The 14,498-nt window shown below is 41.3% G+C and overlaps 1 protein-coding gene across 1 annotated transcript; it reads left to right on the top strand.

Moving 5' to 3' along the window:
- Nucleotides 1-875: 875 nt before the first annotated feature.
- Nucleotides 876-13,186, top strand: LOC106549583 (protein NDNF-like). The gene is made up of 5 exons (XM_087702199.1): nucleotides 876-1,312; nucleotides 3,097-3,297; nucleotides 3,733-3,866; nucleotides 4,933-6,311; nucleotides 12,722-13,186. Exons 2-4 carry the CDS (start codon nucleotides 3,113-3,115, stop codon nucleotides 6,285-6,287), a joined length of 1,674 nt encoding a protein of 557 aa, XP_087558325.1. The 5' UTR covers nucleotides 876-1,312; nucleotides 3,097-3,112; the 3' UTR covers nucleotides 6,288-6,311; nucleotides 12,722-13,186.
- Nucleotides 13,187-14,498: the final 1,312 nt, after the last annotated feature.

Genomic DNA, 14,498 nt, shown 5'->3' with positions numbered 1-14,498 from the left:
TAGGAATTTCTCTTAGTACTAGCTTGCTTCTGTCCTGGATTAGTTTCCATCCATTATTTCTTGTCTTGTCTTTGGAAAATAGTTTGACCCCCCCCCCCAATCTTTGTAGGAGCCTCTCAAATATTGGAAAACTGCCATCATGTCATCCTTATCATTCTTTTCATTAGACTAGATTCTTGTAACCATTCTTCACGCCTTTTAGCCTCCAGCCCCCTAATCATTTTTGTTTCTCTTCTTTGCAACTCTTTCCAGAGTTCACAACATCTTTTTGGTATTGTGATGACCAGAACTGGATGTGGTATTCCAAATGTGGTCTTACTAAGGCTTGAAGGTATGAGCTACCTTACTTAAGGTCTTTAAAATGGTTCACCGACAAAAGGGCGACCGACAAAAGCGCACCCGACGAAACCGCAGTGACAAAACCGTGAGTTCTAAACCGCACCGACGAATGAGTGCTGAAGCGCGCCGACAACAGCGCGTCGACAGAAGCGCGCTCTAAACCTAACCCTAAACCTAACCCTAACCCTAAACCTGACCCTAACCCTTACCTTAGCTTAAATCGCGCTTCTGTCGGTGCGCTGTTGTCGGCGCATTGATGATGTCGCGGTTTTAGCACTGCAGTTTTGTCGGCACGCTTTTGTCGTGCACGCATTTGTTGGGTCACGCTTTAAAGTATGGGCTAGAAAAATCAAAACACTGCACCTACAGAAATATTGGGTGGTGGGGAACCTTTTATGTAAAGATATTTTATTGCAAAGACTGAAAGCTCAGTTCTACCAGAGACATTTTGCCTTGACTCTATTCTGGCTGAACATATTTCTGGAAGTAGGTCAACTCCATCCAATCCCCTAGACGGTGTAGGGAGGAGAAGAGACAACTTTAGGGAAGCTGACCCTATGAAAGGGTTAAGTGAACACATCTACCAACAGACCCTCTTCCCTGTTTCTACCAAAGACCCTCTTTAAGCAGCCACCCTGAGGTCTGGCCTCCTTCTCAGCCCTCTCCTCCCTCTGCAGAGGACCTGTCCTCACTTTCAGGAAATCAGGGCTGCAACTTCCCTGCAGGAACCCTGGGAAGAACACCTCCTTTCCAAGATCTTCACACCTCCAGAAGAAACAAAAGCCCTCAAGAATCCTTTCTCCTCTCAAGGAATCCTCCTGCTTTGAAATCTCTGAGGAAGGTCAGTTTTGCCCAGCTGAATATGTGTCTCGGTGATGCTTTTGCATCTGCCAGCAAAGCTCTCCAAAAGTCCAGCTCAGCAGCTGTCATTCCGAATCTTTGCCCCGAATTACCTGTGAACATCTGGCTCAAGGTAAGAGAAATAAAACAGCCTGTCGCCTATCCTACCAACTCTTCCTTGTATCTTTTAAGATTGTTAAGAGGGATTTGTTTAACCATATTTGTCTAGGATAAATCTGTTCCCTTTACTCCTTTGGTACGTCTAGGAGATCTGTCTTTCTCAGACTTTTCAATATATTACTTTCGGATGGCAGCACCCATACAAACTCCTGGTTTAATTACTGTATAAAAAGGTTCAGGCATTTCTGTCATAAGAGAACGCAATCTAGGAAACTGCGGGGGGAAAGCCATTTCAATATATATTCTGAATACTATTATAAAGGGTTTGTATATGCTGCAGAAATCAGTTGGTGAAAACATTTTTCGTATTTTATGACTTATTTATTTCACCTGCTCAAACCGAATTTTTCTCATTTAAAAGCTAAAAGAATATCTGTACACTACAATACGGAATCAACTCTTAGAGTTTAATTTAAAAGTATTATGGAACATCACTGATATTGCTGATAATTTTTTGTTTTTAAATACAATTTCAAAAGTGAGTTTCTGGTTCTAATATTTTTGCAGTTTTATGCATTCCCTTTGATGGCTTGCAAACCAGATTTTTTTAAAGGAAAATTATTTCTTTACTGTGTAGATCAGCTTAAGGAGCTGCTCCCCCAGCTGTTTTAAGAGCACCCTCTGCCTGCAGAAAATAGCTACAGTGTCCTTGGAGTTTCAATCCTTGGTCTTTCTCATTGGCATGCTTCTCTTCTTTTTCTTCTTTTCCTGACATTTAAAATAATATTCTTTCCAAACGACCAAGTGACTCATATAACAAGTGTTCTTAAAGTGTAGGTAACAAATGTGTCAGCACACGAAAGGAATTTGCACAGTGGTGGGAGTCAAATAACCTAACAACCGATTCTCTGCCCTAATGATTTCTTCCAACAACCAGTTCACCAAACTGCTCAGAAATTTAACAACCGGTTCTCCCAAAGTGGTGCAAACTGACTGAATCCCTCCACTGAATTTGCACTGCCATTGGAGGGAAACGACATGATTGTAGAACCAGTAATTTTCTTTCCTGGAGGATCCACTGAAGAAACAAGGGAAAAGGGAGAAGGGAAGAACAGTGCCTGTGGCTAGTTTCCAAGCAGCTGGTCACAGATGATGCACTTCTGATTCTCATAGATTTTGTTCCTCCGCCTCTTCTTTAGTCTTTCCACCGGTGCATTTGCAGTCTAAAACCACTGGATATCCTACCTGCTGATCAAGGAAAGTGACAACTTTTATTCTAGATGGAAGGGTGGCTCAGTGACTAAGACACTGAGCTTGTCGATCAGAAAGGTCAGCAGTTTGGCGGTTCAAATCTCTAGTGCCGCGTAACAGAGTCAGCTCCCATTACTTGTCCCAGCTCCTGCCACTCTAACAGTTCGAAAGCATGGAAAAATGCAAGTAGAAAAATAGGAACCACCTTTGGTGGGAAGGTAACAGAGTTCCGTGAGCCTTCAGCATTTAGTCATGCCGGCCACATGACCATGGAGACGTCTTTGGACAGTGCTGGCTCTTCGGCTTTGAAATGGAAATGAGCAATCCCCCCTAGAGTCAAGAACAACTAGCACATATGTATGAGGGGAACCTTTACCTTTATTCTAGATGGATTTCCAAGTTACATCAAATTTTCGCAGGACCCTAGTAGCTGTCTAACACAAGTGAGATGTCTAACCAATCCGTTTGTCTTCTGTAGTGCTTGAACTGCTGATTAACAATCCATTACATTTAAGAAAGCCCATTCAGTGTCTTATTATCTCCCAGGTCGGCAGCACAGAAGATGCCTGGACCACAGATGGGTCTGCCTTGCTGGTTTCTTCTGGCCATGTGCTACAGCCATCCTTTAATCATGGCTGTTGGTTTACAGCAAAACCTGAAGAATGAGATGTTCCGTTTCTATCCCATGTTGATGCTTGCAGAGGGCAAGGAAACGACAATCTCTCTCTCCCAAGGGATGCCTCAAAGGTGAGGAGCCCATCCTTTCCTTTCCATTTTGGGTAGATTCCACAGTGACCTTCTTCTACAGAATGATTTTTGTTTATGGGTTTGAGATTAAAGTCTTCTGTCCAAGGGTTTGTTTTATGACATCCCTCAGGTTCCCCAACTCTGTTGAGAGGAACAACTTCAGCAATGATGTCTTTTAACATGGACCTCGGAGAAGGTTTTCCAAAACCAAGGACTTCTGGCCTTCCCACATTTATAGGAAGATGCTTTGATTCCTTTTGAGATTGATCAAACTTGCTTGTAAACATGCTATTTCTAAAATAAAATATTCACGGGAATTATTTTACCTAAATAATTCCATCAACCTCTGACTCTATTGTTTATGTTAAGTTTGTTTGGTCTCTCCCCCCCCCCTTTCTGTGATGTAAAATGAACACAACATCCATTCATTTCCAGGTGCTATTTTGTTCTAAAAGAAAGCAAAACCTCTGCATTCTTTACAGTGAGAGTAACCCCATGTGACATCCCCATTGAGTGGAGTATACGAGTCCCTAAGACATCGGAAGACCATTTTGGGAAAACGATTTCTGGTAAGCAAGAGACAAGTTGAATCAATCAACATCTCTCTCCCGCCCTCCCTCCCCTCCCTCCCTCTCTCTTTCTCTCTCTCTCTCCTTTTCCTTCTTCCATTCCTCTTTCTCTTAACAGAGAGCTCTAGTTAGTGTATGAAAGGAAGACTGGCTTAGATTCATTTGGAACCTGATTTGTACCAACTATTAACCAACAAGATTTTTATCCATAAATAGAATAGAATAGAATTGAATTGAATTATTTATTGGCCAAGTGTGACTGGACACCCAAGGAATTTGTCTTTAGTGAAGATGCTCTCAGTGTATATAAAGAAAAATAAAATGGAATACATTCATCAAGAATCATAAGATACAACACTTAGTGATAGTCATAGGTTACTAATAAGCAACAAAATCATAATAGGAAACAAATAAAACAATATAAATTGTAAAGATACAAGCAACATGGTTATAGTCATAAATGGGAAGAGATAGGTACTAGAAAGGATGAGAAGAAGAATAGCAATACAGTCTTAGTAAATAATTTGACTGTTGTGGGAATTAGTTGTTTAATAGAGTGATGCCATTCGGGTGGAAAACTGTCCTTGTGTCTTGTGGTTCTGGTGTGCAGTGCTCTATAGCGTGGTTTTGAGGGTGGAAATTGAAACAATTTATGTCCAGTATATGAGGGGTCTGTAGATATTTTCACAGTCCTCTTTTTTTTTAATTAAAACTATAATATTGAAGTCTCCGCACCAGCAAAATCCTTTCTGGGACTGGAAGCTAAGCAGATCAGACCTGGTTAATACTTGGAGGGGAGACTCCAAGAAATAACCTAGGCTAGAAAGTTTAAAAAGAATGGCAGAAGGCAGCAATAGAAATCCCTTTCATTGGGCTCTCTGGAAAATCACATAGACTTCAAGCCCAACTTAAATATGATCTGGATCTATTTCCAGATTCCCAGAACCAAAGCAGACAAGAAGTGTAGACTTCCTCAAGGTATCTCTATTGTATTCACTGGTCAATGTATGCTTTTCATATCTCCATTCACTTTAAAAACTTTACCTGTCTTCTGTTTCATTGGCAGATAATTTGAATGCTCAGGAAGTCCTCCGATTCCAGAAGGGCCGCAAGTTGGTGCAGACTCTCTTTAGTTATCAAGGTAATTCGGTGGAAACTTACACAGGAGCATCTTACCATTCCACAGTCTACATGCTTGAATTCCTCTCCATTGAGAAAGACACCCAGATTAAAGCCTATTTGACCACAGACCCCAAATCTGATCACTTTTATCCAGAATTGCCGATGGATCCCCGCATTGACGTCATCGGGATTGGCCCCACCACAGTAACTCTGGCTTGGAAGCAGAGTCCGAGTGCCCTGCTGCCATCTCAAGGTACCATTCATTATTGTCTCCTGGTGAACGAAAACTACAATTTCAAGACTTTCTGTGCTGCAGAAACAGCAACGCAAACTTCAGGGGTGAAACGACCTCCTTCTTTGGCGATCTCTCCTTCCACAGAGAGCCTCACGTCTCGGGAACCGAAAGGCCCATCCAAGAGCGAAGTCAGCATGAGTTACAAAGGTGGCAATGCCCAGGTGAAACCAGTTTGTGTGGGACTCACCAATGCCTACACAGTGTCCCACTTGACTCCTGGCATTCAGTACTACTTCGATGTTTTTGCCGTCAATTTCCTCACCAACACCAGTGCTGCTTATACTGGAACCTTTGCCCGCACTCTGGAAAATCCCCAGCCCAACGTGGGCAAGCTGAAGGATGGGAAGGTGATTCAGTTGAGATTGGATGGGAGGAAACATCCCTTTTACAATTTGCTATACCAGGCAACGCAGAAACAGGTCCAATTTGCCTTCCAGTCTTGCAGCGGGCAACTCCAGGTGGAAATATCCAAGGACGGGGAAGTCCTGATGTCAGAGCGATTTGCTGGCTTGAGGCAATTCATCCTGAAAGGAAGGTTGGGCGACACCTACCTGGTCCATCTCTGGTCCGCTGAAACATCAGCTGCATCCGTGAAGGTTCAGGTGTCCTCTCTCCCCCATCGGCCTTTCTTCCCAACTCTCCCAGAGAGCTTAAAAATCAAATCCTTTAACAAGTTGAGGAGCTGCCATTCCGTCACCATCGCCTGGCTTGGAACTCAGGAATTGAGCAAGTATTGTATCTACAAGAAGGAGATTGAGGAGGACCAGGCATGGGTGGCCATCAGGAAGGCCGATAGGTGCTCTGGGCCAGAGTCAAGGCAGAAGAGTGAAAAAGTGCTCTGCAAATTCTTCCACAATCTCAATCTGCAGCGAGCTGTGACTACAGAAACCATCCGGGGCCTGGAAGCAGGGACGGCCTACCTTTTTGACGTGTATCTCATTGGGTCTTCGGGGCTTCCCATCCGCTACTACAGCAAAATTGTGAGGACAAGGAAGAGATGTTGAGCACCTTCAAAAACCTGAGAAGAGGTAAAACTTGTTCTGACCCAGGTTTCCTTAAACAGCAAGAATCAGAGTCTTGGTCCTGGCTAAACCCCTTTTATTTACATGACTGTGAATTCATTTCATCCACAGTCTGCAAGGATTAGCAAACAGTCTTTCAGAGGAATGTTTATCAACACGAACCTTATCTCGTTTGGAGAGCTTCCAAATAACTAGTTGCCAAATGCAGTGCAAGCAACACTTGGCACAGAGTCTCTTATAGTCACAAACAGAACTTTCCACTCTTGATACGACTGAATGAACAAATTGTTTTCTGCAAAAGCCCCCTTCCCATTTGCTCCTCTTTTGTTTCCTATGGGAGGGGCCAATCACTTCCGAGGTGTAGCTTTATTCCCAAGTCGACTCTGCATTCTTAGTTGTTCTTGTCTTTTGGCAGCTCTGCGCATGCGCGCACTGGGAACAGGCTCCAGCTGTTCCTCTGCCTCACTGTTGTCCAGCTCCCTCTCTGCTTCCGATGCAGAGCCCTCATCTGAGCTTTCCTCAACCCCCAGGACTGGTCCATGTTCCTCCCCAACCTCTTCACTGTCTGACTCTGCTGCCAGCTATGCTGGCTGCCAGCGGGCCACAACAAAACTGGAGAAACACCAGGCTAAAATAACATTGGTGGTTGCCGCTTTCAGAATAAACTGGGACACAAAATTATGTTTAAAGTTGCAAGATTGGAGATGGACATCTTAGCTTGGGAAAATTAGATTTGCCCCTATCAGCTCTCTCCTTTGACCCAGAGATTCCTCCCTATAACGAAACACCTGCCACTGAAATTAAATCATTCTTTTTCAAGCTCAAACCTACAAAATCAAAAAACATGAAGGATGCCTATTTTGTAATCTTGAATCCTTTCGCTTTGTCTTACAGTTTAATGGCAGACATTCTTATCTGGAGTTTGAGGCTTGATGTAATGAGCAATTCGCAAAACTCCCTTTTACTTACACTGTTTATAAGCAGGTGCTTCTCATTTGGCCCTTGCAAAAAGCTGAAAGAACCATCAGAAGAGAAATCTTGGCAGAATCAAACAGTTACATTATGCCTCAGTATTTCTATCCATCATGTAGAGAAAACTGAAGGAGAAGCGTGGCTGTCCCCTTTCCTTTATCCCTCCCTCCCCAGGGGTGAAATCCAGCAGGTTCTGACAGGTTCTGACAGAGAACCAGTAGCAAAAACTTTGAGTAGCTCGGAGAACCGGCAAATGCCACCTCTGGCTGGCCCCAAGGTGGGGTGGGAAGGGGATTTTGCAGTATCCTTCCCCTGGAATGGATGGGAATGGAGATTTTGCCTTATCCTTCCCCTGCCACCCCACCAAGCCATGCCCACAGAACCGGTAGTAAAACATTTGAAATTCACCACTGCCTCACCCCCATTTCATGTATTTGGTTACTCTAAAGATAACCCAGAGAAAAATGAGTATGTCCTGCAGTTTATTTATTACGTGCAGAGGTGAAATGCTACCAGCTTAGACTAGTTTGCCTGAACTGGTAGTTATAAAATGCTACCAGTTCAGGCAAACTGGTATTTCCGACAATCAGCTGTGATGTGTGATTTACTGTATATTACCTAGAATCGTTGGATTTCCTGCTTTCTAACTAATCTAAATCACATGGCACAGCGGATTCCCCCCTGCCCCCCACTGTTCTACTTACCTTTGCAGGTGCACTCAATAGCAGGCTCCAGCCACCCGCCCAGACATCATCACGTCCCATTTTTGATGCTCTGCGCATGCGCAGAAGCTCACACTCACTCACATTTGTGAACCTGTAGTGAAGGTAAGTTAATTTCACCCCTGATTATGGGTATTTCCTACAGTCCTAGTACAAAATGTACAACATGAAGGATCATAATGTAGGATACCGTGCTAGACTTTAGCATGAGGGATTCTGACTAGCAGTGATCAATCCATAGCCCCTTGGATTGCTCTGTTAGGCTAAGCTAAAGGACTGACATACCCAGTAAGGGTTATAATTGAACAGTGGCTTGAGGTGACATTGTAGGAAGATAGATGATAGTCCTTTGTTGCCAGAGGTTAGAAGGACTCTGGTATAATGGAATAACAAGGGACCTTGGAGGTCTTCTAGTCCAATCCCTGTTCAAACAGGAGACCCTGAACCAATTTGGACACTACACCTTTTCTGACCCATTTTTTAAAAATTTATTATTATTAAAAAGCATATACTTGTGTGATCTGCAACTCACTTCATCAGATGCTTCATTCAAGGCTTCTTTAGCTTTTACCCCTATTAGTTGAATGACCCATAGTATCCATTGAAGTGGAATTCTTCTGATGAATATTTTGGGTCTTAATAAGTAAGAGTTTCATAATAAGTAAGAGTTTCACTTCTTTGCAACAGGTCTCCTCCCAATGTTTGATTAGTTCCTAACCAAGATCCAATCTGAGTCGGTCACTGGGATCAGAGCAATGGTGAAATTCATTTTTTTTTACTACCGGTTCTGCGGCTTGGTGGGCGTGGCAGGGGAAGGATACTGCAAAATCTCCATTCCCTCCCCACTCTGGGGCCAGCCAGAGGTGATATTTGCCAGTCCTCTGAACTACTCAAAAGTTCCGCTACCGGTTCTCCAGAACCTGTCAAAACCTGCTGAATTTCACCCCTGAACCAGAGGTTTAGACTTCTGAGCTTTTGGACTTGTGCTGGAGCCCATCCTCAGTGAACTCTTCTCTACTGAAATATGTCCTTTGGGCTATTTTATGCATCATATTTATTTGGCTCCTGGCAATTGATTGATTGGTGTGTTGATGGTGTCAGGCCTGAAAGCTATTTTTTGCCTTTTGGATTGCAAGCCTGCCACACTTTCTACTGTGGGAGAATGGGAGAGGGGATTATACAGAGTTGAGTGGTATGTAGCCATAATTCTTTCTCCAAAAGTCAAGGTTGCTTTTGTCCCCGCGCCTGGACAGATGTGTATGGGAGGAATCTTCCTTCGTGGTAATGAAAGATTGGACCATGTGATATGCTTGTGGGTGTTGTGGGCAGGGTCTTGAACTTTCAACTGGGTGGGAAAACCTGGAGGCTTTCAGATTTGGGTTTTCCCAGATGTGCCAACATGGCTCTCTTAATAAATTGGAGTTTTGAGGAAGCCCAAGCCTCAGATTCGTATTTGTTTGAGAATGCTATTTGGAACCCTGACAGATGGAAGGCATCATATATATATACCACACAAGCGAATAGCCCAAAGCACACACACTGCTAGAGAGAAGCTCCCTGAGGATGGGCTCCAGCACGAATCCGAAAGCTCAGAAGACTAAACCTCTGGTCCTGGTGATTGACCCAGATTGGATCTTGCAAAATTTATCCTGGAACACATATATTTGCCTTCCTTTGTAAGTTTCAACTAATTACTAATTAGTTCCTAGCTAATCACATGGGTTTCTAATTCCTTTGCAAACAGAAATACCTGACTTAATATAAACATTTATTTTATTTATTTGTTTGTTTTGTCAAGTGTGTATAAGATAATAGATACAAGTACACACAAGATTATGAATACATGAAATGGATACGAATAAATGGGGTTGTAGGATAGGGACAGTAGGCACGTTGGTACGCTTATGCACGCCCCTTACAGACCTCTTAGGAATGGGGTGAAGCCAACAGTAGACAATCTAAGGTTAAAGTTGTGGGGGTTTGGGGAAGAAACCACTGAAAGTGGCGTAGTTCTAAGTTGTCTAAGGCCAAAATTTCAAGCCTGGTGGCATAAGGTATTCTGTTGCGAGCAGAGGAGCGGAGGACTCTTTTCGTGAAATATCTCCGGACTCGCTCAATTGTATTAATGTATAATATACAGTGCGGGTTCCAGACAGATGAGCTGTATTCAAGAATTGGTCTAGCAAATGTTTTGTATGCTCTGGTTAGCATTACAATATTACCAGAGAAGAAGCTACATTGTCCATATAAAACTATAATATCACTGATAATTAAAATTGTGATGCATATTCTTAAGTAAAATCATTGCCTCCAAACCTACATCTGTTTTCCCAGAGAAAAAGACCCATTGAATTCAACGGGGTTCATTTCTCTTTGTCTTTTCTTTTTTAAATTTTTTTTATTTTTAATTTAAAACAAACACAATATCCTTCTTTACATGCTGTAGAAAGTGTATCAGTTGGTTACAAAGAGGCTTTCGTGCATCTCTTCCACAGTCAACAAACATAATTCATATTAACTCAAGCATTTTAACTCAAATATTTATACATGTCACCATCTTCATATCTCCATTTTCATTTGACTATAATTGTTTAAGCGTCCATCATAAAATATACCAAAATTTAATACATAACAACATACTGGCCTTCCGATTACTATTTCTAAAATCCTCCACTAACACTAAATCCTTATGTCCTATTCTAGCTAAACATCCATAATATTTAATAACAAAGTTTTCTAATCCTTCTTTCCAAGATCACTGTTTAAAGTTTACATCCAGTTTCCTTATATTATACCCATATCTATATATACGTTGTTATTCTTATCCCTTCTTTATTTGACTATATCCTGTATCATAACATTTTCCCCCTAATAATCAAAACCTTAACTGTGTCTAAGTTGATTCCTTTTTTTAATTAACTTTTATGTACATATAATCCAAAGGGATTTCTAATCTTCCTTACATGGGTACCATTCAATATTCATATCCAATTATACTCATCATACTCTTTGTCTTTTCATTCTATGTCTTCTCGTCTCTTTTCAATCTATGATTCCAAAAGATAATAAATTTCTCAAAGAAGAAGTTAGGGAAAAGGGGGAGAAAAGAAGAAAAACAATTAAAAGTGGAATTTTTGAGAGCCCAAGAGAAAATGGTTAAATGAGGAAGAAAAGGAAAAAGAGTTACATTAATAGACTAAAGAGAACAGTAGTAAGATTGCTATTGTTATGTAACTAATTAAGAAATGAAGAAATTATAGTATATTGTTAATTGCAGAAAAATGTGAAAGAAAGACCCTCTATGCTTGAATTGTAGGAAGTATGCTGTTTATAGCAAAATATACCAATGGAAAAAATAAGAAATGAAAATTTGGTGTAACTTGAAGATATTGTTCATGTATTAAGAAAAAATAACTATAAAGATGAAAAATAATGGAAGAGAATAATTTGGCTGAAAGTGAAAACACAACTATGATGTACAATGCACTATATAAATGAGAGGATGTAAAAGAAAAGGCCCAGACAATGCTTTGTTCCTATAATATGCACTATTTGTATTAAAAAATAAAAAACCTTGAAATGAAAAGAAAAGAAAGCATAAATTTCTCATAGAAATCATAGACAGGGCATAGAAATGTGTGGACTTCTCACACAGGCTAATTCTCCTGTTATGTATATGTGGCATGGAAGTAACACCGGACGTAGCACCAAATTTGAAGGAAGGGGTTTTTTTTCATCTGTAGAACTCAGCACAGCTTCAATTGTTTCAAGGTCCTTCATGTCAATAATTTTCAGCGGAAGTCTGTGGGAGAAAAAAGTCTATATGGAACTCTGCGAGAGAATATAAAAGGAGAAATGCAATCGCTAGAGGGCAGCACAATATCAGTCAAAGAAAGAATAACATCATGCAATAGGCTAGTAGGGTTAGGAAACCCAAACAAAGGTTGTTAAGGGTGTGTCTACTACATGCAATGCCAATTCCATTCAGTGGAGCTGCTTTCCAGAAATAAGGAACAGAACCACAACTTAGTCTCACAGCGGAAATACAAAGAAAACCTTAAAAGGAGCATTAAGAAGCTTTTGAAGTTTTTCCACTACCAACATGTAGAGAGATTGATGGGCAGCTGATGTGATCCAGCTAAGGGGTGAAATTCAGCAGGTTCTGACAGGTTCTGGAGAACCAGTAGTGGAAATTTTGAGTAGTTTGGAGAACTGGTAACAGAAATTTTGAGTAGTTTGGAGAACTGGTAGCGGAAATTTTGAGTAGTTTGGAGAACCGGCAAATACTACCTCTGCCAGGCCTCAGAGTGGGGAGGGAATGGGGATTTTGCAGTATCCTTCCCCCAGGAGTAGGGAGGGCATGGGGATTTTGCAATATCCTTCCCCTGGGAGTGGGGAGGGAATGGAAATTTTGCAGTATCCTTCCCCTGCCACGCCCACCAAGCCACGCCAACAGAACCCGTAGTAAAAAAAATTGAATTTCACCTCTGATCCAGAGCCTTTAAAGGATTAGAGATGAGCTCAATTCCTTTTCTATCAGAAGCTCCTTTTATGGTCATGGCCAAGCTAGGTCTTTCTTTCTCTATTTGAAAAATGAGAATAAATAAACGGTTGATATGATACGTGTGTCTTAACAACTGCACTGTCTTGCTTTGAATCGATTAATTCCCACAGGCATGTTTTTTTTTATTTGGTGGCCCTAAAATATTCTTCTCTTTTTAGGAGCTACTGAAGTTCTACTACTGGAAGACTTCCTTTCCTAGAATCTGCTCATTTAGGTCTTTTTTCTGGAGCCTGTATAGAAGGGGGAGGAAAATCTCAACAAAGGGTGTGAGACCAGAGCCTCTTGACGTCACATGTATAACACGGCATCTTCTTCCTCTCAGGCTTCCAAGGGCGCCCTTCTTGCTGTTGGGAAGAATCAACCTCTTTGGGTTTAGGAGCTGAAGGCATAGTATTGTGATGGATCCCCATCCTCTTGTGGTCATTCTCATTCTCTGTCACAGTGGTCTTCAACCTTGGCAACATTAAAATGTGTGGGCTTCAATTTCAAGAATGAATGGACAACTATAAAGGATCCTGTGAAAGTCCAAGGCCAAGTGAAAGTCCAAGGCCAAGACATGGAGGAAGGAAAGAGAGTACATCAGATTCAGAATTCTGATCCCTTCCCTGATTTTCTGATTTTCTCCATATTTATTAAACTGAGGTCTTGTTTTACAGTTTGATAGCAAGGGAGGGAGGGAGGGAGGAGTGAAGGAGATGGGAATGAGAAGGAGGGAGGGAGAGAGGGAGGAAAGAAGGAAGGAAGGAAGGAAGGAAGGGATTACACCAGCTGCTCTGGGATTTAAGCCTTGTCTAAAGTGATTTTGGACTAGTGTATTCTTCAGTGTTTGCTGACTCAATTTTTTTTATACCTCTTAATTTCTATGATCATTATTGCTGTTCTTAAATTATACTTGATTTTATAGTTTTAGATAGACTATCTATTAATCCTTTGGTGATGCACGAGTGGTTTTTCTTTTTAAAATATGAAATAGAGAAACACTCTTACAATGCTTGGTCTGTATAAATATAGCTACTTCTTCGTGTTTAGTTTTTCCAATTTTCAGGAAGCAAATTAATGTCTATATGCTTTCAATTTTGCTTCAGTTAAGTCTGTACATTTCTAAATCTTGTTTAATAAAATTAATCCCCACCAGTCCCCATTTATTGAAATAAAAATCACAGCATAATCAGAAACCATATGGTTCCTCTCGAATTCCTGCTCGACAAATGACCTGGAAATTGCTGTTATAAGAACTTCTGAAATGCATGGCTACAGTAGGAGAAATTTAAATTCTTGTGTTGGGCCCAAACACTTTCCAATATCAACAAGGGGTTTTTTACCCACCCAGTGACTCTTGAAAGATTCCAGTCGAAACTGAGACAGAGTGCCTGAGAGGCCATGTAAATTAACAGGAATTATATCAAATTTCAAGTATAAATGAAGAATAATGACTGTGTGTGTAATGTGTGGAGGGGAGAGAGATTTTTTAAAAAATCCTGCCATATTCTTTTTATTCGGTGATGTTAGACAAAGAACAAGGGTCAAATTCTTACATAAGATGGTTTTAAAAATAGGGAATGGTTATTGGTTACATTGTACTGCAGCAGGCTTAATTATTAGAGAAAGAAAAAGAATTTGATGACCATCCTAAGGCTGGATGGCACAGTCCACTGCAGCCGGGTGAACTACAGCTCTCAAAACCTCTACAGCTGGACCACAATTGGCTGTGAACCAGGAGATCTGAGGAAGCTAAAGACAGTGGGGTTGAAGAAGATTGAGATGAGCAGCATTCACATATTCAGGGCTGAGACATGGAGTTTTGCCTATGATTTACTGGGGGGGAAAACATTATTGGTGAAGTGTATGCAAGACTATCTATTTTGGTTTGGGTCAAGCTGAGTTCACACAACACGTTTATGCAAACCAGTATAGACAATGGCTTGGTAGGGACTA

The sequence above is a fragment of the Thamnophis sirtalis genome, unplaced genomic scaffold (genome assembly GCF_051295495.1).
Source record: "Thamnophis sirtalis isolate CommonGarterSnake01/CBP01778 unplaced genomic scaffold, rThaSir2_p1.2 scaffold_15, whole genome shotgun sequence".
Taxonomy (NCBI): domain Eukaryota; kingdom Metazoa; phylum Chordata; class Lepidosauria; order Squamata; family Natricidae; genus Thamnophis; species Thamnophis sirtalis.
This window is presented reverse-complemented; position numbering and strand designations above follow the sequence as displayed.

Excerpts from the sequence above, each read along its gene's own strand:
- LOC106549583 (XM_087702199.1), top strand. The coding sequence starts at position 3,113 with ATGCCTGGACCACAGATGGGTCTGCCTTGCTGGTTTCTTCTGGCCATG. Across the intron at positions 3,298-3,732 it reads TCCCAAGGGATGCCTCAAAG|GTGCTATTTTGTTCTAAAAG; the intron begins GTGAGGAGCCCA and ends ATTCATTTCCAG. Across the intron at positions 3,867-4,932 it reads TTTTGGGAAAACGATTTCTG|ATAATTTGAATGCTCAGGAA; the intron begins GTAAGCAAGAGA and ends TTTCATTGGCAG.